The sequence below is a fragment of the Panthera pardus genome, unplaced genomic scaffold, assembly GCF_024362965.1.
Source record: "Panthera pardus isolate Hobbes unplaced genomic scaffold, ASM2436296v1 HiC_scaffold_24, whole genome shotgun sequence".
Lineage (NCBI taxonomy): Eukaryota > Metazoa > Chordata > Mammalia > Carnivora > Felidae > Panthera > Panthera pardus.
This window is the reverse complement of record NW_026526810.1, coordinates 51,082,155-51,103,260: the sequence shown is the minus strand read 5'-3', so window position 1 is coordinate 51,103,260 and position 21,106 is coordinate 51,082,155. Positions and strand designations below refer to the sequence as shown.

Sequence of the window (21,106 nt, the reverse complement as noted above, 5' to 3'; positions counted from 1 at the left end):
GTAAGCAGCTCCCAGCCCTCTGAGACTCAAAAGTCCCCCACCCTACCCTTTCTGTCACCCTAACTCCTCAGTAATTCTGTGCCAGAGCCTCTGGCCCAGCACTAACCCCCCCCAATACTCTAGCTTCCTCTGTCTCCCCAGGAGACCCCTGCCCACAGCCAAGACAGCTCAGCACTGAGGGCCTGCCAGCCTGTGTTCCCTCCATCATGCGGGACTATTTTGAAGGCAGTGGATTTGGCTTTGGGGTCACCATTGGAGCTCTCTGCTGCTTCCCTCTGGGTAAAAGTGATGGGCAGGGTGGGGTTGGGGGAAATTTGTAAGTTGAGAGGTGGGAGTGGGGTGGTTTCATCTACAACAGATCATGCAGAGTACTATTCCTCTGGGCACATGAGGACAACATCACAACAGGAAGGAACATGAGAAGTATCTGACCCACAGATAAGTCAGCTCCAGGAAAAATTGCCTTCCTGTTCTCCTGGGGTCCCTTCAGGGCCCAGATTGGTTAGGAGCCACAATTTACAGTTATTTCTAGGAGCTTGGGACTGGGAAATTGTCAGAGGCAACCCCTGCATGAGAACCAGTTGAGAACTAGCTGGGACAAAGGCTTGACAGGTAGTCTTTGGCATGGCTGTGTGTGGGTCCACTGGCAGAGTGGCAGAGTGGGTCCAGGTTTTGGCACAAGGACTCTGGACCTAGTCTCTGCCTGGGAAGGGACCTGTGCAGTGGAAGCAGGAGAAGCTGTGCAGGCATCTTAAGTGATACCCAAAGCTCCCTCCCCACCCACCCCTCATCAATTCAATTTGAGACAATTGAATGGGCTGACCTAGGAGGTGGGGAAAGCAGGGGGTCTTGCCAAGGAAAGGGCAGTTGTTCTCCCAGACCCCCACCTTCCTTTGAGCATCCTACTGCTTCTGCCCTCTCAGTGAGCCTGCTCAGTGCCTGGATTGTTGCCCGGCTCCGGAGGAGAAATTTCAAGAGGCTCCAGGGCCAGGACCGCCAGAGCGTCATGTCTGAGAAGCTCGTGGGGGGCATGGAAGGTAGGCCTGGAGCTGGCCAGGGTGGTGGTGGAGAAGATATGATTCAGGGCTGCAGTCCCCTCCCCCACCTCAGCAGCCTAAGGAAAAGGCCTCCCTTTTCTAGGCCTCTAAGCAAGCCAGGCCAGGTGGGAAGAGCCATGGAGGCATTAGGTGGACATTGGACCTGGAGTCCTCCACCCTCCATAGATTCTCCTAATGGTCCCAAATAAAGGAGATGTAATAGACTCATGGGAAGAAGTCACATTCATACATTTCATAGGCATACTATGATTCTCTAGAGTCCTGGGGAAGTGATGCTTTGTGGCATCTTACACTGGAATTTCCGGCAATAGAGAAGTAATTAATGAAGGTCTAGAATCACGTTGAGGATTGGAATCTTGGTCCACAACTTTGAGCTTTTGGGTCTTAGGCAGATTTTTTAATCTCTCTAAACTTATTTTTTGTTACGTGTAAAACAGAACCAATAATAGCACTTACCTCACAGATATATGAAGATTAAATTAACTAGTTCACGCAAAGCACTTGGTACAGCATTGCACACATAGTAAACACATAGGAAATGGTACTTATTATTCTTTACATATGCTAGAGGTACAAGGGGTTGTTGGGAGGGGCTGACTCTCAGTACCTAAGAAGGAGCAAGGAGCTGTGGAGGCCTGGACCTAACTCCAGCCCTAAGCTGGCCTCCTTCCTCCTGGCCCCAGCTGACCTAGCCCTGTCTCTCCCCAGCTTTGGAATGGCAGGGCCACAAGGAGCCCTGCCGGCCTGTGCTGGTGCACCTGCAGCCTGGGCAGATCTGTGTGGTGGATGGCAGGCTCTCTGTGCTCCGCACCATCCAGCTGCGCCCTTCCCAGCAAGTCAACCTCATCGTGTCCAACAACCGAGGACGCCGCACCCTGCTGCTTAAGATCCCCAAGGAATATGACCTGGTATGGCCCAGCTGGTCCCTGGTTCCTTGTCCACATCCAGGGAGGCAGCCAGGGGAGGGGAAGGAGCACAGAATCAGGCTGGGTTTCTAGTCCCTGGCTGTAGTACCTGATAGAGAGATAAACTTGAACACATTCATCCTGCTCTGGGCCTGCTGGATGACATGATCTCCACAGTCCCTTCTTCTTGCACAGTCTTCCCCCTCCCTTTCTAAGGGTACCCCAATAGGTCTTAGCTGGGAGTCCTTAGAAGAATCCAGGCCCTCTTCCCTGTTGCCTGGTTTTTAGGATCTAGTGACTTGTTAGAAATTTTGGAGGGGAACTCAGTCACAGGCTGATTTTCAGCTCTGTCTGTCCTCTGTCCCCTCCATCATCTGTCCCCCTGCCTTCCCCTCTCTTCAGGGCTGAATAGAGAAGGAAGAGTGGCTTCAGACATGCATCTTTGAATGCTAGCTTTGTGCCTATAAGCAAGCCATGGAGCCCACAGAGCATATGGAGTCTAGGAGATAACAGTATATCTCTTTTCTGAGGCCACTCTTTCCAGTGGCCCCTGACAGAGCTTATGTACAGGTCCTGGCCTCAAAAGGCCCTGACAAATGCTTGCTCCGCCTGTTGCTGCTTCTGTAGGTGCTGCTGTTTAATGTGGAGGAAGAGCGGCAGGTGCTGGTGGAAAACCTTCGGGGGGCCCTGAAGGAGAGCGGGCTGAGGTTCCAGGAGTGGGAACTGCGGGAGCAGGAGCTCATGAGGGCAGCTGTGACACGAGAACAAAGGAGCCACCTCCTGGAGACCTTTTTCAGGCACCTTTTCTCCCAGGTGTGTATGTAGGGTCAGATCTCTCCTTGCATGTCTGCCTGTAGTTCCCTTACCTGCCCAGGCCATGGGGTGATTCCAGGGAAAGTCAGGAGCCCTGACACTAACAATCAGTTCTACTGCGTTTTTGGCCCAATCACCTAGCCTTTCTGTAAGGAGAGGCTCCCGTGTCCACCCGTGCCATTCTAGGGAGGCCATGTCAGGAGCTTTTCTGCATGTGTCACTCAGCTCTCTCCTCAGGGCTATCCAAGCTTTCTGCCCTTACTTGACTCATCCTGACCAAAAGGCTGCAGAAATCTAGGGCTAGACAGGCAGTGTGGGGACACTGAAAGCCCTTGGTCCCCCCTCTTTGGAAGAGTGCAGCTGCCAGAGGCCACCATAGGGCGCGAGTGCTTCCCTTGCAGATTTCCAAGAACTACTGAGAGGCTGTGGGGAAACAAGTCAGGAAGAGAAATGCAAAGACTTGGCATCCGTATCGGGCACAGAAATAAAGCAGCCTGGGTGGAGAATGGTGGAGAGAGAAGCTTGGTAGAGATAAGATAAATAGAGCTTATAGAGCATGCCCATCCCCCTCCCACTAAAGGAGTTTGTCATCCCTCTGGGAAGATGGGACATGCCCAGAAAGGAAGGTTAAGTGGTAAAGAATCCTGGATACAAAACTGATCCAGGAGATAAGCAGTCTAGGAGGTCCGAAAAGGTATAAAGTCTTCAGGCCAGTGGAGGGTCATGGTTCAGGTCAAATTTGGTGAGGACTTAAAAAGAGGCGGAAAATTTTGGGCTCAGAGGAAAGGAGCAAGAAGGACTGTGCAGAGGTGCCCAGAAAAATGGCAAAAAAATTAATATTTGAGGAGAAGGAGCAGGGTTGGCTGGCTGGGGAGAGGATTCATGAGGGAAATTAGCATTTAATGGTCGTTTACTATGTGCCAGGCACATGACGTTTGTCATTTACCCCTCAAACTAGTTGAACTTGAGTATGCACTAGATTGGAAGAACCTCTAGGTGGAGTGATACATTGCCAGGGCCCAGGCAGGACCTGGGCACCTCCACTCAGGTCAGGACCCATCAGGGCCACAGGACCTCCTATGTGGGGGGGTGACAGAGAGTGCTACTGTGTCCTGGGGGCAGCTGCCACCCCTTTCTACCTGCACAGTGTTCTCAGGTTTCAAAACACTTTCCATACAATGGCTGGTGTTGATTCTCACAATAGCCCTGTGAGATAAGTAGGAAAATGAATGCCAGACAAGTGAAGAGACTTGCCTGAGGTCACACAGTAAGTGGGTGGTAGAGCTGGGACAGGAACCCAGGTCTTTTGTCACCAGCCCCAGTCTCTTTTCACTAAAGCTCGTTGTTTGAAGCAACAAGGTTTGCCTCATGAAACCATAGCCAGGCTTGGGCCAGGGGACCCCAGTTGATGTCAGGAAAAATAGGTGCTGTGGCCCGTGGCCTGCTTACTACCCTCACCGTCTCTTCTGATGCTGGGGCAGCCCCTGGGTGGGCTGCAGGTAGCCCGTGGTGGGAATTCTCCTTTCCCAAGCCCAGCTTTTTCTCAACTTAGCTGAGGCTTTTTCTCAGTGAAAACTCAGTGTAAGCTAGGACTGACAATGGGTCCGTTGACTCTGAGGATATGATGATGTCTCAGGAATTCTAAAGGGAGGACTATGACCTGGCCTGGAAGGGGCTAGGAAAGGGAAAGCTGCCAGCAAACAAGGTCACTCCTCTCTCTTAGGCTGCTCCATTTTCTCTGTGTGTTTACTTCCCTCTGTCTGTGTCTCTGAGCACTTGGAAGAACAGGGTGGTCTACAACTTCCAAGTTTTCCTGTGCTCAGGTCAAGACAGACCTGAGACATCTCAGTCCCAATCCTAGATTGTCTGCTTGGATCAAGTTGCATCCCTGGTCTAGTCAGCTAACATAAAGAGTCAGGGTTCCATAGGACAAATGGCCCCAGGAACCACCTGCAGGGCATGGGGTAGTGCTGAGGGGACAGGGTGCTGGGCAGATGCCTGGAAAAGGTGGCTCCTATAAGCCTCAACTACAAATCAAGGAAGTCTTGTCTCCTTCTCTCTCCCTCTGCTACTGCCTGAGTGCAGGTGCTGGACATCGACCAGGCAGATGCAGGGACCCTGCCCCTGGATTCCTCACAGAAGGTACAGGAGGCCCTGACTTGTGAGCTGAGCAGAGCTGAATTTGCCGAGTCCCTGGGCCTCAAGCCCCAGGACATGTTTGTAGAGTCCATGTTCTCTCTTGCTGATAAAGATGGCAATGGCTACCTGTCCTTCCGGGAGTTTCTGGACATCCTGGTGGTCTTCATGAAAGGTAAAGGAAAAGGGAGTGATTGTCCAGGTAGGAGAAGATGGAAGGGGCTGGAAACTGAGGCTGGAAGGTAGCTTACCTGTTAGAGATGGGGAAGTGCTGGGACCAGGTCTCCAGCCATGGCAGACATCTGGGTAGATGTCAGGAAGCAGAATAACACCTTGTTGTGCCCAGCAGTGGGTCACACTCATGTGAGTCCCCTTCTGGGATGCCTGGGGCTTAGGCAGGTAGGTTGGGGCTCTCACAGGGTCCTCCTTCTCCCAGGCTCTCCTGAGGAGAAGTCTCGTCTTATGTTCCGCATGTATGACTTTGATGGGAATGGTCTCATTTCCAAGGACGAGTTCATCAGGATGCTGAGGTTGGTCATGTGGGATAGCCAGAAGAGTGGGCTAGGGCAAGGACTGCTGGGGGGAAAAGTGGGATATAAAGGTGGGAGCCAAAGGGTCAAGAACAGGGGCTTCCTCCCCCTCTTCCTCCTCCTCCGTAGAGCCAAAGACTGTTATAACTAGGAAGGGTCTTGGAATGTGGTCAGTTGGGGCCCTTCCATGTGGGCTCTGAAGGCCTGGTGGGTTGACCATTGGGCCCTCATGTCTAGGCCTTAGGCCTCTTTTCAGGCCCTGATGGCTTCCCTCCCCCAACCCCAGGTCCTTCATCGAGATCTCCAACAACTGCCTGTCCAAGGCCCAGCTGACTGAGGTGGTGGAGTCCATGTTCCGGGAGTCGGGCTTCCAGGATAAGGAGGAGCTGACGTGGGAGGATTTCCACTTCATGCTGCGGGACCATGATAGCGAGCTCCGTTTCACACAGCTCTGTGTCAAAGGTGGGGCGGCCTGCCTTAGGGCTGACCTATCCATTAGACACAGCAAGCACAGTGCCCAGGGCCCACATACTTTTAGGAGCCCACAGAAATGTTTTAATTTCTTTTAAAATCAGAAGAATGAATATAATAATAATAATAAGTATGTGATAATACATCCAGCCTGGATTATATTCTTCTTTGTATCAACATGAATATAAAAAATATTTATATTTTATAAGTATATGTGTATATACATATATATACACACATATATATACATATATATATACATATATACACATATGTATATATACATGTATATAAATATATTTTTTTCTTTGTTTAATGGAGGAAGGGGCCTAGGAACGCAATAGTGCCTACAGCCCACAAGAGTCATAATGCAGCTTTGCTTCTGGGGTGGGCAGGGTCAGGATGGGGCGAGGGACAGCAGATAGAATTCTGATTCTCCCAGCTGTCTGTCAAACGCCCCTGTTCTTGGTGCCCAGGACAGGGAACTGTAGAATCTCCTTGTAAAAGCCCTACCCTGGCCATATTCATGGTGGCAGGGGGGGCGCTCTGGTTTTGTTTGCCTTTATATGCCTTGTCTGCGTGCTCAGGAAATGTTTGCTTGAGTGCATGGAGACCCACCTCTGTTGTCCTTCCCCTACTTCCTGTCCCACCTGTGTCTGACTCAGGTGGGTGGGGGCTACAGCCAGAGAGAGCAGGGGGCAGGTAGCAGGACTCTCTGGTCTACTCTGACCTTATGGTACCTTCACAGTTTCTCACTGGGTCATATTGAGACCAAACCCAGTCCCTCCCAGGATTATGAGAACTTGGGGGAGCTGAGCAGCCCAATTCTAGATCCATGTGGGAGGGGGGCGAATTAGGCAGGGCACAGCTGGGACTCTGGTCAAGGCTTCACCTGCCTGAGGTGGGAGGAGAGTTGGTGGAGTGCACACCCAGCTCCCCTGATTCATCATCTTTTCACCTTTCCCAGGCAGCCAGGGAAGTAGGCATGTAGGCCTGAGGGCAGAGCAGGGGCAGGTGTCTGGAAGTGAGCCCAGGCCAGAGTCCCAGGAACATCCAGCCCCTGGGGTGGAGGAGACGACCTGGCTGGGAGAGTGAGGGTTATGTAGAAGAGTAATGCTGAGTACTGTTTTGTTTTGCTTTTAATTGTTGTTGTGCCTTGCTGTTTCCTTCAAATTTTACTTTGAAACATTTTAAATGTACCTACAGAAAAGGTACAAGAATAGCACAAGGAGCATCCCTTTACCATTCACCTAGATTTGCCTTTAGTTATCACTTTGCCATATTTGCCATTTGCTGAAATTTGAGGGATAAACATCTATACTTTGTTTTAAACACTCTGATTTCATTAAATTCAGATTAATCACGTTTGCCCTCTGGGCTGTAGGACCAGGGTAATCTTCAAGATTGGTTTAGCATTTAGAAGTGACTTGGATATTCCCAGGATTTGGATTTGCAGCTCACTCCTGTCCTGCCCCTCCTGTGCAGCTCAGAGAGGAATGCGTGGCTTGTGGGAGAGTGTTTTTCTCCCAACATTTTATTATGAACATTTTTAAAATTTATTTATTTATTTTGAGAGAGAGAATTTGAGGAGGGGACGCACAGAGAGAGGGAGAGAGAGAATCCCAAGCAGGCTCTGTGCTGTCAGTGCAGAGTCCGACATGGGGCTCAAACTCATCACCTGTGAGATCATGACCTGAGTCAAAATCAAGAATTGGATGCTTAACTGACTGAGCCACCCAGGTGCCCCTATGAGCATTTTTAAACACAGAAAAGTGGAAAGAATTTTATGGTGATCTCCATATGTGCACCACCTAGATCTACACTTAACTCTCAGGAGATTTTAGGCTGGAGGGTTGAGCAGGGTTTTAGTGGCAGAATGGTCTAGCAGGCAAGTTGCATACAGTTCCTGAACTCTACCCCATCAGCCTGATAACGGTCCTAGGAGTGGGGCCAAAGGTGGACACATGTCCAGGGGACACTGCCTGGCCAACTTTGTTTCAGGCCTTCTGTCTGCCCACTCATGGCTGGGTCTAGTTTCCACAGAGAACACAGGCTGAGACTACGGCACCCAAAGGCAAGGGTACTGGCCAGAGGCCCTCTACAGTATGGATGTGGGGTAGCTACCAGGTCTTCCTGGGCTCTGGGCCCTGAACCGTCGCCTAGTCCATCTTTGTGTTGCAGGGGTAGAGGTGCCTGAGGTCATCAAGGACCTGTGCCGGCGAGCCTCCTACGTCAGCCAGGAAAAGATCTGGTGAGCCCTCATCTGGGAATGTTGGAGGGAGGCTGGGGTTGGGGAGTTGCCTTTTCTCTCCCCAGAATGCCTGGTATCAGGGGCCCCACTAGCCTATGTAGTGTATTCATGCATATTAGAAAAAAACACTCCTTACTCTAGGCGGACGCAGCCCTGCACCAGGAAGAGCAGAGAGCCTGGTGGATTTCAGCACTCACCTGCTGCCAGGGTCAGATGCCCTTGTATGTGTACCCTTGGCTGGGACCCCCAGGATCTGACTCATTCTCTCTCTAGGTCTCTGTGGGAATCTTGCTGTCCCCTGTCTGACAGTTCTGACGCTTCCCCAACAGAGTTGGTCTGAAGGCAGACAGGGGCAGCAGAGGACCAAGTGGCTCAGGCGGCCAAGGTCCTATCTCTCTCATTTCTGTCCTAGTCCCTCCCCCAGAGTGAATGCTCGCTGTCCTCGCAGCAACGCTGAGGTGGAGTGGACACCACAGAGACTGCAGTGCCCCATGGACACAGACCCTCCCCAGGAGATTCGACGGAGGTTTGGCAAGAAGTACGCCTGCTCCTCCTGTTAATTAAGCCCAGGCAGTTCATCCATCCCTTCAGCATGGATACAGTGATTACTGGGTGCCAGGCATGGTCCTGAGCCCAGGGGTGCTGGCAGGATGAACAGTCCATGCCCAAGAAGATCCCAGTCTGACAAGATGGTCTGGTACACTGACAGTTACAAGGTCCCACTGAAGAATGTTGTAAGAGTGGTAAGAGCAAGGGGCTTCAGAGCTCAAGGAAGTGCTCACCTCTACCTGGGAAGTCAAGGAAGGCTTCCTGGAGGGTGTATCTTCTAAGCTTCCAGTAAAAAATGAGAACAGAGCAGGTAAGAGTGAGGAGCTACAGACTGGGAGGGGAGAGGACTGAGTGAGTGGGAACTGGGGTAGAGGGAGTGTATCTCCTGGGGTGAACTGACCAAGTGATCTCTTGCAAGGCTGCCCCTACTCTGACAGTTGGCTTGAAGAGTGTGGTATATAGCCTGTGGGGTCTGAACCCTGCTTGGTTTGAGCAACTCGATGCCCTTTCTCTGCTGGGGAGGCAGGCTGCACTAATGGCAGGTCCACAGCCAGAGCCAAGTCTTCGTGTCTCCCAGGGTAACGTCTTTCCAGCCCCTGCTGTTCACGGAGGCTCACCGGGAGAAGTTTCAGCGCAGCCGTCGCCACCAGACCTTGCAGCAGTTCAAGCGTTTTGTGGAGAACTATCGGCGCCACATCGGCTGTGTGGCCGTGTTCTATGCCATCACCGGGGGCCTTTTCCTGGAGCGGGCCTACTGTGAGTGCGGGCAGCCCCAGGGGTGTGGCTCCTGCCAGTGTGCCCGGCCTGCTTGAAGGAAGGCTGCTGTGGGGGAGGCTCCACCTGCAGGCGGCACTCTTTCCTCTGCACTGCGACCCCCTTATTCACCCGGGCCCCTCCACAGACTACGCCTTCAGGGCTCACCACATGGGCATCACAGACACCACCCGCGTGGGCATCATCCTGTCCCGGGGCACGGCCGCCAGCATCTCCTTCATGTTCTCCTACATCCTGCTGACCATGTGCCGCAACCTCATCACCTTCCTGCGCGAGACCTTCCTCAACCGCTACATACCCTTCGACGCCGCCGTGGACTTCCATCGTCTCATTGCCTCCACTGCCATCATCCTCACAGGCAGGACCTGGGGGTCCCAGGGATTCTTGTCTCTGTCCTCCCGCCCCCCTCCGCCCCCCCCTGCTGGCTTCCCCTCCTCTGAGAGCACCTCCTCTCTCTCTGGGCTTGACTTGAGTATAAATCTTGGAAGTCCTCAGGAGGGTGGAGCTGGCCCCACAGTGGTGTGAAATAAGCCCAGGGGCCACTCACTGCCCCTTCCCATGCTTCCAGAGCCACCTCATCAGCCTCCAGCTGACAAGTTACCAACACCCCAGAACAAGTGCACATGTGTGTGATCTCTTCCAGTTTTTATGTTGTAAAACACACTATGAGAGAAACCAAAAGATAGAATTTCTAATGGTATCATTTCAGATTCTTGTGGCTGTGTTCATGGATGGTATATATGGAGCAGGGGTTGGGGGGAGGAACAGGAGGTTGATTAGAGATCAGAGGTACAGATCCCTAGGGTCCTTCTTCAGGCTCCCAATTCTGGGTGGCTGGAGTCCTTCATCTTGGGCTGAATGGGTTGAACACCCCCACCGGGCTGCCCCCAGGCTCACTCCCCCGCTTCCTGGTCTTCCTTAGTCTTACACAGTGCGGGCCATGTGGTGAATGTGTACCTGTTCTCCATCAGCCCACTCAGTGTCCTCTCCTGCCTCTTCCCTGGCCTCTTCCATGATGACAGGTGAGTGAGTATGTGCGTGTGTGTGCGTGTGTGTGTGTCTCAAGGTAGGGGTATTCTTTATGGATGGAAAGAAGCAAATTCTCTTGGCTGAGAGCAGAGTGTCACCTTCCAGATTATAGAGACAGACAATGACCAACCTGAGCCTTGGTCCCAAATGGGCAGAAAGGGACACTAGTGGCTGGGTTGGGGTGTTTCCTCTGGAGGATTCTTTCTGGAAGTCCCAGACATCTCCTCTCAGCATCCTTCCTTGCTTTCCGTTCTTGACAGGTCTGAGTTTCCCCAGAAGTATTACTGGTGGTTCTTCCAGACTGTGCCAGGTGAGAGCCCTTCCTGTTCTGAATTTCTGGTCTGGCTCTGAGGTGCGGGCTCTGGGTTCTGTCTGCCATGAGGCAGCCTAGTAGCACTCACTTGGCTCTCACGGTGAGCCAGGCTCTGCCCTCTGGTCCTAAGGACTCTCCTGGGCAGTAGGAGCCTCTGCTATCCAGTCCTTCTCTTGGGAGCTTGGCTGGGCTACTGCCCCACTCTGCAGTTCCTCCCTCTGTAGAATGGGAGTGGACTCCCTCACCTCCCACCCCAGCATACACAACCTACCATGACAGTAACTTCGAGTGCTGTGCCCAGCTGTATGGCAGAGAGACCGGGCTCATTGTCAAACTAGGCAGAACCCCCCATCCCTTGTAGTCTTCTTGACAAGGGCTGTTTAGGGGAATATTCCTAACTCTTCATAATCACCCATTTTAGAACTATTATCTGTGAATCTATTCAAAAGCTTCTTGAACCTGTTTATATTTTCAGTCTATTTCCTCTTTGGGGTAACACATTTTCTATATTCACTCCCCTCTGTGAAACACAGCATTTTTTTTTTTTAATCCTAAAACGATCTGCTTTGAACTTCAGAGTGCTTGCTAATTCCTGCACAGTGGGATTTAGTGGATAAGGCTGTGTTTATGCTCTTCTCTACGTTCAGGTCTTTACAGGCTTTGGTTAGATCTCTTCTTAACCTCTGCTTTTCCATACTGCAGGGCTCTAATCTTCCTAATTTCTGCCTCTCTCCTCCTTAATCACTTGAGGGTCCATTCTCTGGCCCCACACTTCCATCCTGAATCTTGTATTGCCCTCTCGTGTAAAGGGGATCCCCTGTAAAGGGATCCCCTGTAAAGGGGGTGCCTCCCACCAACTCTGGGATGAACCCAGGGGACTCTGGTGGTCACACTTACTCACCAATGGTGCCATTGCTTATGCTGTGTCAGCCAAGTGTGATGCTACAGGGACGTAGGCCAAGCCTTGACTCCATGGGGGCAGGGCCTGCAATGTCCAAAGTCTGACCTAGAGGCCAAAGTAGATGCCCCATGGATTCATTCATTCATTCAGCACACATTTATAAAAGCCCCACAGGGTGCCAAGCCCTACAGTAGGCACTAGGATTCAGTGGTGAACTAGCAGTCTGGTCCCTGTTCTTGTAGGCCTGAAAGTCAGGGAGGTGACAGACATAAATGGCACAGTTACTTGAAAAATAACAGTCGTGACAAGGTCTATGAGGGAAGGGTAGAGTCTGTTGAAGTAGAAGGCACCTGTGATCAGCAGTGTGGGGAGAGAAGAACAGAGAAGCCTGGGCTTCTGTGCCCTTACCCAGAGCAGTGGAGTGGAAAGGGGACCCTGATCCATGGCAGCCTCAGAATGGCCCTGCTCCTCTGCCCTTCACCCCATGTTCATTTTGCAGGCTTCACGGGGGTCGTGCTGCTCCTGGTCCTGGCCATCATGTACGTCTTTGCCTCCCACCACTTCCGCCGCCACAGCTTCCGGGGCTTCTGGCTGACCCACCACCTCTACATCCTGCTCTATGTGCTGGTGAGGGCTAGCAGGGTTTTGACAGGAGGATCCCAGGGAGGCAGTGAGGACCGAGACATCAGTTTTCTATCCCCTTAGTTATTTCAAGACTCCTCTTGGCTTCTCACTTCAAAGCTGGAGGTTATAGTATGGGGCTGTCAAGCAGACTGACCCCAATATACAGCACTTGGAAGATGGGTGCCCTGACATGGGTTTTGCAGTAGCAGCCCTACTAGGCTGGTCGACATTTCTTGCAGACGTCATTTCTGCCCAGCCACTCATTCCCCAGTTCCAGTGGCTGGTTTGGGCTCCTGGGAGGACTTCCTACTCTCGAGGGAGCATCACCCTTTTTAAGAGAAACTTATCTGAATTTAGTTTTGCCACTTTTGTTCTGATCTTGTTTTCCAGAGTATTAGCACCCCACCCAGCTAAGTGCCACCTGTAAAGTTAATGAGCTTGCTCCAAATGTCTTCACTTGGGCTGTTGATACAATGGGTTTTAAAGAGTCTGTCTGTTCCCTTTCCTTCTCCTTAACATGGGCTCTTGCCTCCCTTCCTCCACATTCCCTCTCTTCTCTTGTCCTGTTCTCTTTACCTTCCCTGGTTTGTCATCAATTGCGTCAGCTGGTTAGTTCCAGAGCTGACTGTGATCTGTGACTGTGTCATAGCTCTGCTTGGTCTGCCTTTCTCATGGACACGGGCAGTTCCCTAAAGGGCACCCTGAGGGTCTCTCTGAGAAGCTAAACTAAGGTCCAAGGCCCCAGTGTCCCCACTAATGATAGCTTGGCTGCCAGCATTCAAGAAGCACAGAGCCCACCTGGCTGCCATCTGTCACCTGGCTCAAGGCAGAACTTCACACAGGGGTCTCCCTTGTCCTGAGACACAGGGAGAGTCCATTATTGCCTGGATCAGGCTGGCGTCTGTGGGCTGCCCTCCCTCCTCCTGTCCTCACTGATTGGAAAGGTCTGTTTCCATGTTGCCTAAGGCTCAACACTTCATGGTTGTGAAGATGACTACCCAGTCTTGGCTTAGGTTGTTTCCTAGAACTGATGATGTTTATTTCCAAAGAAATCTCTGCCCTCTTTGGAAGCTGAGGCTAATTTATCCCTTCTTCCCCACCTTTGCTAGGGTGGAGCCCTAGCATCTGGGGTTATTGTTTCTATGAGGGATGGAGATGACGTTCTTGTTTCTGGTGAAGCAGGAGCTTCTTTGAACTAGATGGGAGACCCAGAGGAGTGGCCAGGCCAGATGGGGCTCCCTGAGACCAAGACCCCTTTCTGACTTACTCCTGGGTTTGGGGGCTCACTGGGGTTTAGAGCCACCCTTCCTGCCAGCAGGGAAGTCAGCAGCTCAGAAACGTGCAGGACCCTCTGCTGGGCAATCCTAGCCCTGGCCTCTAAGGAGAATCTCACCTGGGGGGATATCTGGGCCAAAACTTCTTCCTTCCCATTTATCCCTTATGTTACCATTTTGACTTCAGGCAGAAAGAGAAGTCACAAGTAAAGGGCCCCAGTGTGGAGTAGACCCTGCAGAAGGATGCCCAGGCTCCTGCTCCAGGCTAAAGAGGGCACGGCTAGCACAGCAGAAGCTGAGCTGGCGGCAGCTCTCCTGGTTCATCAGCCAACCATGAGTCTGCAGCAGCTTTGTGGTTTAAAAGTAGAGCCAACACCAAATGGGGTGTATAAACAGAGGAGTATGAGGTCACCCTCACATTGTTCTCAGCCTGGCTGGATGCTTAGAAAGCCTTGAGGGTGGGCATGGTCTCCATAATGAAAGAAGAACTTGGGGAAACCAGAGCCAGTTCAGAGAAGAGCCCACAGAGGTTTAAGTTAGTCCTGTGGGAGAAGGCCCAGGAATTCAGGAATGCTGAGCTGGGGAAAGAGAGAGAGCTGGATGAGGGACCAGAGTTCAGTTTAACAGTTATCTGTCTGTCGGAGGTCTAGTATGCGCTAGTTTGGTGCTAGGCCCAGTGGACCCCTTGGGAACTTAGGATTTGCTGCAGAGATAAGTGCCATGCGCTTGAAATGATCAAAATGAGCAGACAATATAGGATTAATTGCTGAGCTGAGTGTTTCAGTGAGTTACAGTAGCTCACTGAAGGGAGTTTCATTTGGACCAAATTGGTTAGTGAAGACTTTGGGGAGAAGATGGGTCTTGGGCCAAGCCTTGAGGAGAGGTAAGCTGAGATTTGACAGGGCAGAGCGGAATCCGAAAAGCATTCCAAGTAGAAGAAAGGGCACAAGCGCTGGTGCAGAGGTGGAAATGATGATGGAATATTCAGGGCATAGAGAGGACAGCACTGGCTGTGGATGGCCCCAGGGAATTAGGCAGTAGCAGGACATGGTGGACCTTTGCGGGCTGCACTTACCGCTGAGGGGCTGTGGCTCAGCTGACTGGCCATGCCTCATGGGAGAGCACAGAGGAGAGCAGAGTGAGAAAGCCAGGTTTGGGCAGCATGCAGGATCAGGGGTGGGAGAAGGAACAGAGGGCCGGTGGAGGAGATGGAAAGTGAGTGGCCTGAGAGGGCTAGCACAGCGTTGTTGCAGAAGTGGAACGGAAGGGGTAGTGGCTAGTGCCACAGACTGCCAGTGGTGGGAGCAGATGAAAGGAGACCTTGGGGTCTGGCCATTCATGGGGCCGGTGAGCCCTCATTGAGCAGGGCCTGAGAAGAGGTGGAGGCAGGAGCCAAACTGACCAGACTTAGGAGCAAGCAGATGGGAAGAATGGGGGCAAGTAGTGTCTGACCTTGTCAGACTAGCTTGTTGGGGAAAGGACCAGAGCTGGACAATACCTGTCAGTTATTTCATGGAAAAGGGAGGACTGGTTAGATGTTCTTAGTCTCTAAAGGGAGAGGACAGGGGTGCCTGGGTGGCTCAGTTGGTTAAGCGTCTGACTTCAGCTTAGGTCATGATCTCACAGTTCGTGAGTTCGAGCCCTGTGTCAGGCTCTGTGCTGACAGTGTGGAGCCTGGAGCCCGCTTTGAGTTCTGTGTCTCCCTCTCTTTCTGCCCCTCCCCTGTCATGCTTTCTCTCTCTCTCTCAAAAGCAAACATTAAAAAAAATTATTGTTAAAGGGAGAGGATAATTTAGAGGAACTCCTTTTACTGAATCAGCAGTTATTAAGTGTCTACTCTGTGCCAGAAACTGCCAACAGCTGAGAGTATGATGGGAAAAAAAAAAAAAAAAGGACACCTCCTTCCTCTACAGTCCAGGGAGTGAACGGGCAGGAGGTGTGGGGCGGGGGGAAGAAAATTAGTGTGGATGATGATGAGTGCCCTGAAGGGAGTTGACTGGGAGATAAGATAGAGAGGACTGAGGGAAGGCCCAAGGAGGTAGCGTTTCTGCTGAGGCCTGAATGAAATGGAGGCAGCCATGAGAAGAATCATAGGAGCCATGGGAGAGGGAACAGCAGGTGCAAAGGTCCTGAAGCCAAAAGGATTTGCCATGTTTAAAGAACAGGGAGGAGGAAATGTTGGCAGGCAGAGGCCCGGAGTGTCTCGAGGTTCTGTGGTGTAATGGGAAGTCCACTAAGGCTTTTTAAGCTGGGATGGAATGATAAAATGAACTTTAAAATGTCACACTGGCTGCCTTGAAAGGACTGCGTCATGGTAGGGCACCCTAGTAGAAGACCAGTTAAGAGGCTACTGCAGGAGAGCGGGTGAGAGTCAAAGTTCCAGGGGCACCTGGGTGGGTCAGTCGGTTGAGCGGCCGACTTCGGCTCAGGTCACGATCTCACGGTCCGTGAGTTCGAGCCCTGCATCGGGCTCTGGGCTGATGGCTCAGAGCCTGGAGCCTGCTTCCGATTCTGTGTCTCCCTCTCTCTCTGACCCTCCCCCGTTCATGCTCTGTCTCTCTCTGTCTCAAAAATAAGTAAATGTTTAAAAAAAAAAACAAAAAAACAAAGTTCCAGGAAGGTGCAAGTAGTCTCATTCATCATGGACGCTCTGCAGGATGGGGCTGGGGTTGGGAGTGGTTAGATTTGGGAACCTGAAGGGAGCCTAGTACTTGGAGAGGTGGGGATGGAATGAGCCCTGGGGAGTGTGGGTTGGGTGGAGAATGCAAGGGGCTAAGGGCCAAGCTAGCCAGAGACACTGTTGTGGGTATGGCTTGGTCTGAGCTGTATTCTTCACTCTCTCCAGCTCATCATCCATGGCAGCTTTGGCCTGATCCAGCTGCCCCGTTTCCACATCTTCTTCCTGGTCCCGGCACTAATCTATATGGGGGACAAACTGGTGAGCCTGAGCCGGAAGAAGGTGGAGATCAGCGTGGTGAAGGCAGAGCTGCTGCCTTCAGGTACCAGCCTTTAGGCTGTCAAGGGGCCAGCTGGGTGGTACTGAGGAAGCCAGTGGGGGGTGGGGGTGGGGGTGGCAGAGCCCGGACCTTGCAATCTCCTGACCTGGCCAGTGGAGTTGGCAGGGCCCTTGAGCCAGAAGTGATGAGGGAGCTGGCAAGAGAAGCTCTTTGCCAGAGGACCTGAGCCTCTCTCGCAGCAGAGAGTAGAGGAGCCCAGGCCAGGTGGCTCCTTTCCCTGCTGACCACCAGCACCAGTGCTGCATAGCTCCTCCTCAGGGTGGACATGGCTCAAGGGGAGTAATGCCTTCCGGTGTGGGGGAGGCCTTCCTTGTCATATTCCAGAAGCAGAGGTGAGGCTTCAGGTGGGGAACTCTCTGGAGGCCACAGTGTTGCTGGGCCCTGGACAGCAGCCTCCTAGCCACTTCTTTTCCTCAGGAGTGACCCACCTGCAGTTCCAGCGGCCCCAAGGCTTTGAATACAAGTCAGGACAGTGGGTGCGGATTGCCTGCTTGGCTCTGGGGACCACAGAATACCACCCCTTCACACTGACTTCTGCACCCCATGAGGACACGCTCAGCCTGCACATCCGGGCAGCAGGGCCCTGGACCACTCGCCTCAGGGAGATCTATTCACCTCCAACGGGAGATGGCTGTGCCAAATACCCGAAGGTGACCAGGCCCAGGCCAGATGTGCTACATGCCCCCACATCCCCTTAGCAGGCCATGGCCCTGCAACCCCAGGCTCCCCACTGTGTTCCTCCCCTCCCCCAATCCAGAGACTGGTTGTTCCAGGTAATGCCACAGTAGCCGCTTTCCCTTCACTCCTGCCTCCCATTTCCAGCTTCAGAGCTATGGTGGTGGTGGAGCTTAACTCAAACCCACTCCTCCTCTTGCAGCTGTACCTCGATGGACCATTTGGAGAGGGCCACCAGGAGTGGCATAAGTTTGAGGTGTCCGTGCTGGTGGGAGGGGGCATTGGGGTCACCCCCTTTGCCTCCATCCTCAAAGACCTGGTCTTCAAGTCATCAGTCAGCTGCCAAGTGTTCTGTAAGAAGGTGAGTGCCCCCTCCTCCTGCCAACCCATGGCCCCTGATCCCAATCACTGGATCCATCTCTGCCTGTCTCTCATGCCTCTGTTTTTGGCCTGATCTGGGCAAGGCCAAGTTGACTCGCTTCACAGGGATCAGAATATCCCCAGACCCTAAAGAACAGAGTTGGAGAGGGTTAAAGAAACCCATTCCCTCTTACAGAGGAAGCCAGCACTTGAAGGAAGCATTGTTGGGTGAGGAAAAGGAAGGGCACACTTAGGGTGGGGCAAAAGTGAAACTGGCTCTGCTTTCAAGAGGAAAAGGAGGGGAGGTGGCAAGGCTGGGCTGATGGGCTGGGTTGGCTCCAGGAACACAGCCCAGGCCCTTAGGCCCCCTCTATACCGGGTCCCTTCACCCCAGCCTGGACCTGGTAGCAGGCTCCTGCTTGTTTCTCTGGGCCTGGCAGGTGAGTCAGGGGCACAGGAACGCAGCGGGCAGGGGCCTAGCCCATATGCTGTCAGCATTTAGAGGGTGATACGCAGCTTCTCTGCTCCTCTATTGTGCCAGCTCTGGCTCTTTTTTTGTTTGTTTGTTTAATGTTTATTCATTTTTGAGAGAGGGGTGGGGGGCGGGCAGAGAGATCCAGACAGCAAAGAGCCCGGTGCAGGGCTTGAACTCACAAACCGTGAGATCATGACCCAAGCTGAAGTCAAGACGCTTAACTGACTGAGCCACCCAGGCATCCCTCTGCCTCTGCTTCTTAGCCCAACGCAGTCTCACTTCATCCTCTTCAGAAGTTGGAGATGGGTCCCTCCATGACAGCTTCCATCCCCCTAGTCTCTCTTTGAGCCCACTCCCATCTGCTCCAGGCAGCAGCGTCTTCTGTAAGGCTCTTCTGTGACATGCCCCTCAGTGGGACCATATCCCTCTGGGCTAGGTTTGGTTGGGAGCCCAGCAGCCTGAAGAGGGCCCATTGGAGGGAGTGGCAGGTCCAGCTCAGTGTGAAAAAGCGGCTTCCCACCCCATTAGACCTTCAGCTCACTTGACAAGTGTCCTTTTCCATCACCCCAGATTATTATTCCCTTCTACCTCTCCATGACCTGGGGTAACTCCATCTCCCACTCCAGAGCCTGATCATTTGGCCCCACAACACTCCATCTCCCCAGGCTGTCTGGTGAAAGGCACAAGCTGACTGAGACCAGAGGGTTCTATTGCTATGGGGATCCCCGGGAAATAGGGAGCCTGAGATGAGCCAAGTCCTAAGCTCTAGCCATGTATCCCCAGATCTACTTCATCTGGGTGACACGGACCCAGCGGCAGTTTGAGTGGCTGGCTGACATCATCCGGGAGGTGGAGGAGAATGACTGCCAGGACCTGGTGTCCGTGCACATCTACATCACCCAGCTGGCTGAGAAGTTTGACCTCAGGACCACCATGCTGGTATGTCAGGGCCGGCCAGGCAGGGCAGCTAGGTGGGTATGTGGGTTGGCAGGGTGAGGCACATGGCCAAAGCAGGTGGGTGGACAGCTCAGGCTCAGATGGCAGGAAGCACAGAGATGCTGGTCCTGATCCTCAGACTCCAGATCCCTCCCCAACCCACTCCCTGTCTCCTGGGCTGCAGGCTGACTTGAGCTAGGCAGTGACCCTGATTTTCCTTGGCCTGATCTGCCCCTGTGCCCCCAGTACATCTGTGAGCGGCACTTCCAGAAGGTGCTGAACCGGAGTCTGTTCACGGGCCTGCGCTCCATCACCCACTTTGGCCGCCCCCCCTTCGAGCCCTTCTTCAAGTCCCTGCAGGAGGTCCACCCACAGGTCAGTCCCACCCCATATCAAGGTTCTCCTGGCCTTTATCATCTGAGGTCTGAGCAAACCTTCCAAACCAGCTCCATGAGGGAAGGAATTGACTTCTGGTGAGAAGTGATCACCTGGGAGATAAGTGGGGGTAATTGAACAGAAAAAAAGTAGGGGTTACTTGGGGGGCTAAGGGAGGAGGCAGGTGACAGGGACTTACCACTTCTGAAGCCATGATGCCTATCCACAAGGAACAGCTCAGTGACTGAGCTGGTCCTTACCATAAACTCAGAGCTACTCTTACCACTAATACTGAGCCAACCCTCACCCTGGACACTGAGCTAACCTTTACCGTGAACATTGGATTAGCACTCAGTGAGACACTAAGCTCTCCTTTAATTTGAACATTGATTAACCCAGCCCCTTATCTTGCACCTGAAGCTGACAAATGCCTTGGAGGGGGTAGAGGTTGGACCCACAGGAAGCAAGTCTACCAAAACTGAGCTAGACTTAAAAACACTGAGCCAGCCCTCACCACACATGGTACAAAGCAAACCTTTATGAGAAACATGGAAGGAGCCATCACCAAGGACTCTTGCTGGTCTTCAACATGAACACTGAGCCAGCCCTCCCTCTGGACACTGAGTTAGCCTTCATGTTTTCCTCCCCCAACAGGTCCGGAAGATTGGGGTGTTTAGCTGTGGCCCCCCTGGCATGACCAAGAATGTGGAAAAGGCCTGTCAGCTCATCAACAGGCAGGACCGGACTCATTTCTCCCATCATTATGAGAACTTTTAGGTCTCCTGCCCAGGAGCTCTGCCCACTGCACAGCTGAGCAGAGATTTGGGCCCGCACCTCACTCTATACTTCCTGTTTCTGGCTTGCCCAGCCTTCTCCCCCCATTCCTGCCTTCCACCTCAGTCCAGGTGGTCATGGTCAATCACACCATATGGATTCAGACCATATGAGTCCAGAATGTCTCAGCCTGGAGAAGTAGGAGGCACTGTCTGGGAAACGGAGGTTGGGAGGTAGGAGAGCTATTATTGCTTTGGGGCAAAGTGACCCCTCTTCTTCCAAACTAAGAAAAAACATCAAAAGACTGGAGCTGACAAGCAGTGTATATGCGTATAAGGGGGCTGTGAGCCTAAGGATGAAGTAAGAGCACAGATGCTGGCATCTTGGAACTCCTTCCCCAAAACCTCCTCCTCCTCTGGGGCTTCCCACTGTCATAAGGGCTGGCAAATGCCTTGGAGGGTATAGAGTCTGGAGCTGCAAAGAGAAATTTACAGGAACCCCTTTAGCATCCTAGTCTAACAGCACAATTGAGCTGCTCTCCCCAGTTTTTAAACATGTATTGTAGTCAGAACCCAGTCCACTATCTTTGTAGTGCTCCTCAGTCCTTCTGTCTTCTTCCTACTGAAGTAGTCTCCTTTACAAATAAACAACATTTCTGTCCTCTGGGTTTCAGTATTCTGCCCCAGATTGGGGTAGGCACTGGCAGAAGCAGCTACTCAACCAGCCAGGTAACCTAGGCTGGTGCAGACAGTCCTCTGAACTTGCCAGTATCTGCTGAATAAAGGAACCGGCCCAAGGCCAAGTGCTCTAGATGGAGATTCCTTTCCCAGCTCAGGGGCACCCTTCCTGACAAAGGGCCTCTTAGG

The 21,106-nt window shown here is 52.5% G+C and overlaps 1 protein-coding gene across 1 annotated transcript in view; it reads left to right on the top strand.

Annotated features, from left to right (window-relative positions):
• Window positions 1-20,898, top strand: part of DUOX1 (dual oxidase 1) — a 33,658-nt gene extending 12,760 nt beyond the window's left edge. Inside the window, exons 16-35 of the mRNA XM_053889101.1 lie at window positions 142-279; window positions 924-1,037; window positions 1,767-1,966; window positions 2,591-2,776; window positions 4,862-5,087; window positions 5,349-5,442; window positions 5,729-5,904; window positions 8,095-8,164; window positions 8,577-8,702; window positions 9,291-9,469; window positions 9,615-9,845; window positions 10,410-10,509; window positions 10,777-10,826; window positions 12,230-12,357; window positions 16,474-16,627; window positions 17,063-17,295; window positions 17,523-17,681; window positions 18,939-19,094; window positions 19,338-19,466; window positions 20,121-20,898. Of these exons, the coding sequence (XP_053745076.1) occupies window positions 142-279; window positions 924-1,037; window positions 1,767-1,966; window positions 2,591-2,776; window positions 4,862-5,087; window positions 5,349-5,442; window positions 5,729-5,904; window positions 8,095-8,164; window positions 8,577-8,702; window positions 9,291-9,469; window positions 9,615-9,845; window positions 10,410-10,509; window positions 10,777-10,826; window positions 12,230-12,357; window positions 16,474-16,627; window positions 17,063-17,295; window positions 17,523-17,681; window positions 18,939-19,094; window positions 19,338-19,466; window positions 20,121-20,243 (2,972 nt within the window). The 3' untranslated portion in view covers window positions 20,244-20,898. The remainder of the gene's footprint in view (window positions 1-141; window positions 280-923; window positions 1,038-1,766; window positions 1,967-2,590; window positions 2,777-4,861; window positions 5,088-5,348; window positions 5,443-5,728; window positions 5,905-8,094; window positions 8,165-8,576; window positions 8,703-9,290; window positions 9,470-9,614; window positions 9,846-10,409; window positions 10,510-10,776; window positions 10,827-12,229; window positions 12,358-16,473; window positions 16,628-17,062; window positions 17,296-17,522; window positions 17,682-18,938; window positions 19,095-19,337; window positions 19,467-20,120) is intronic.
• The last annotated feature ends 208 nt before the right edge of the window (window positions 20,899-21,106 follow it).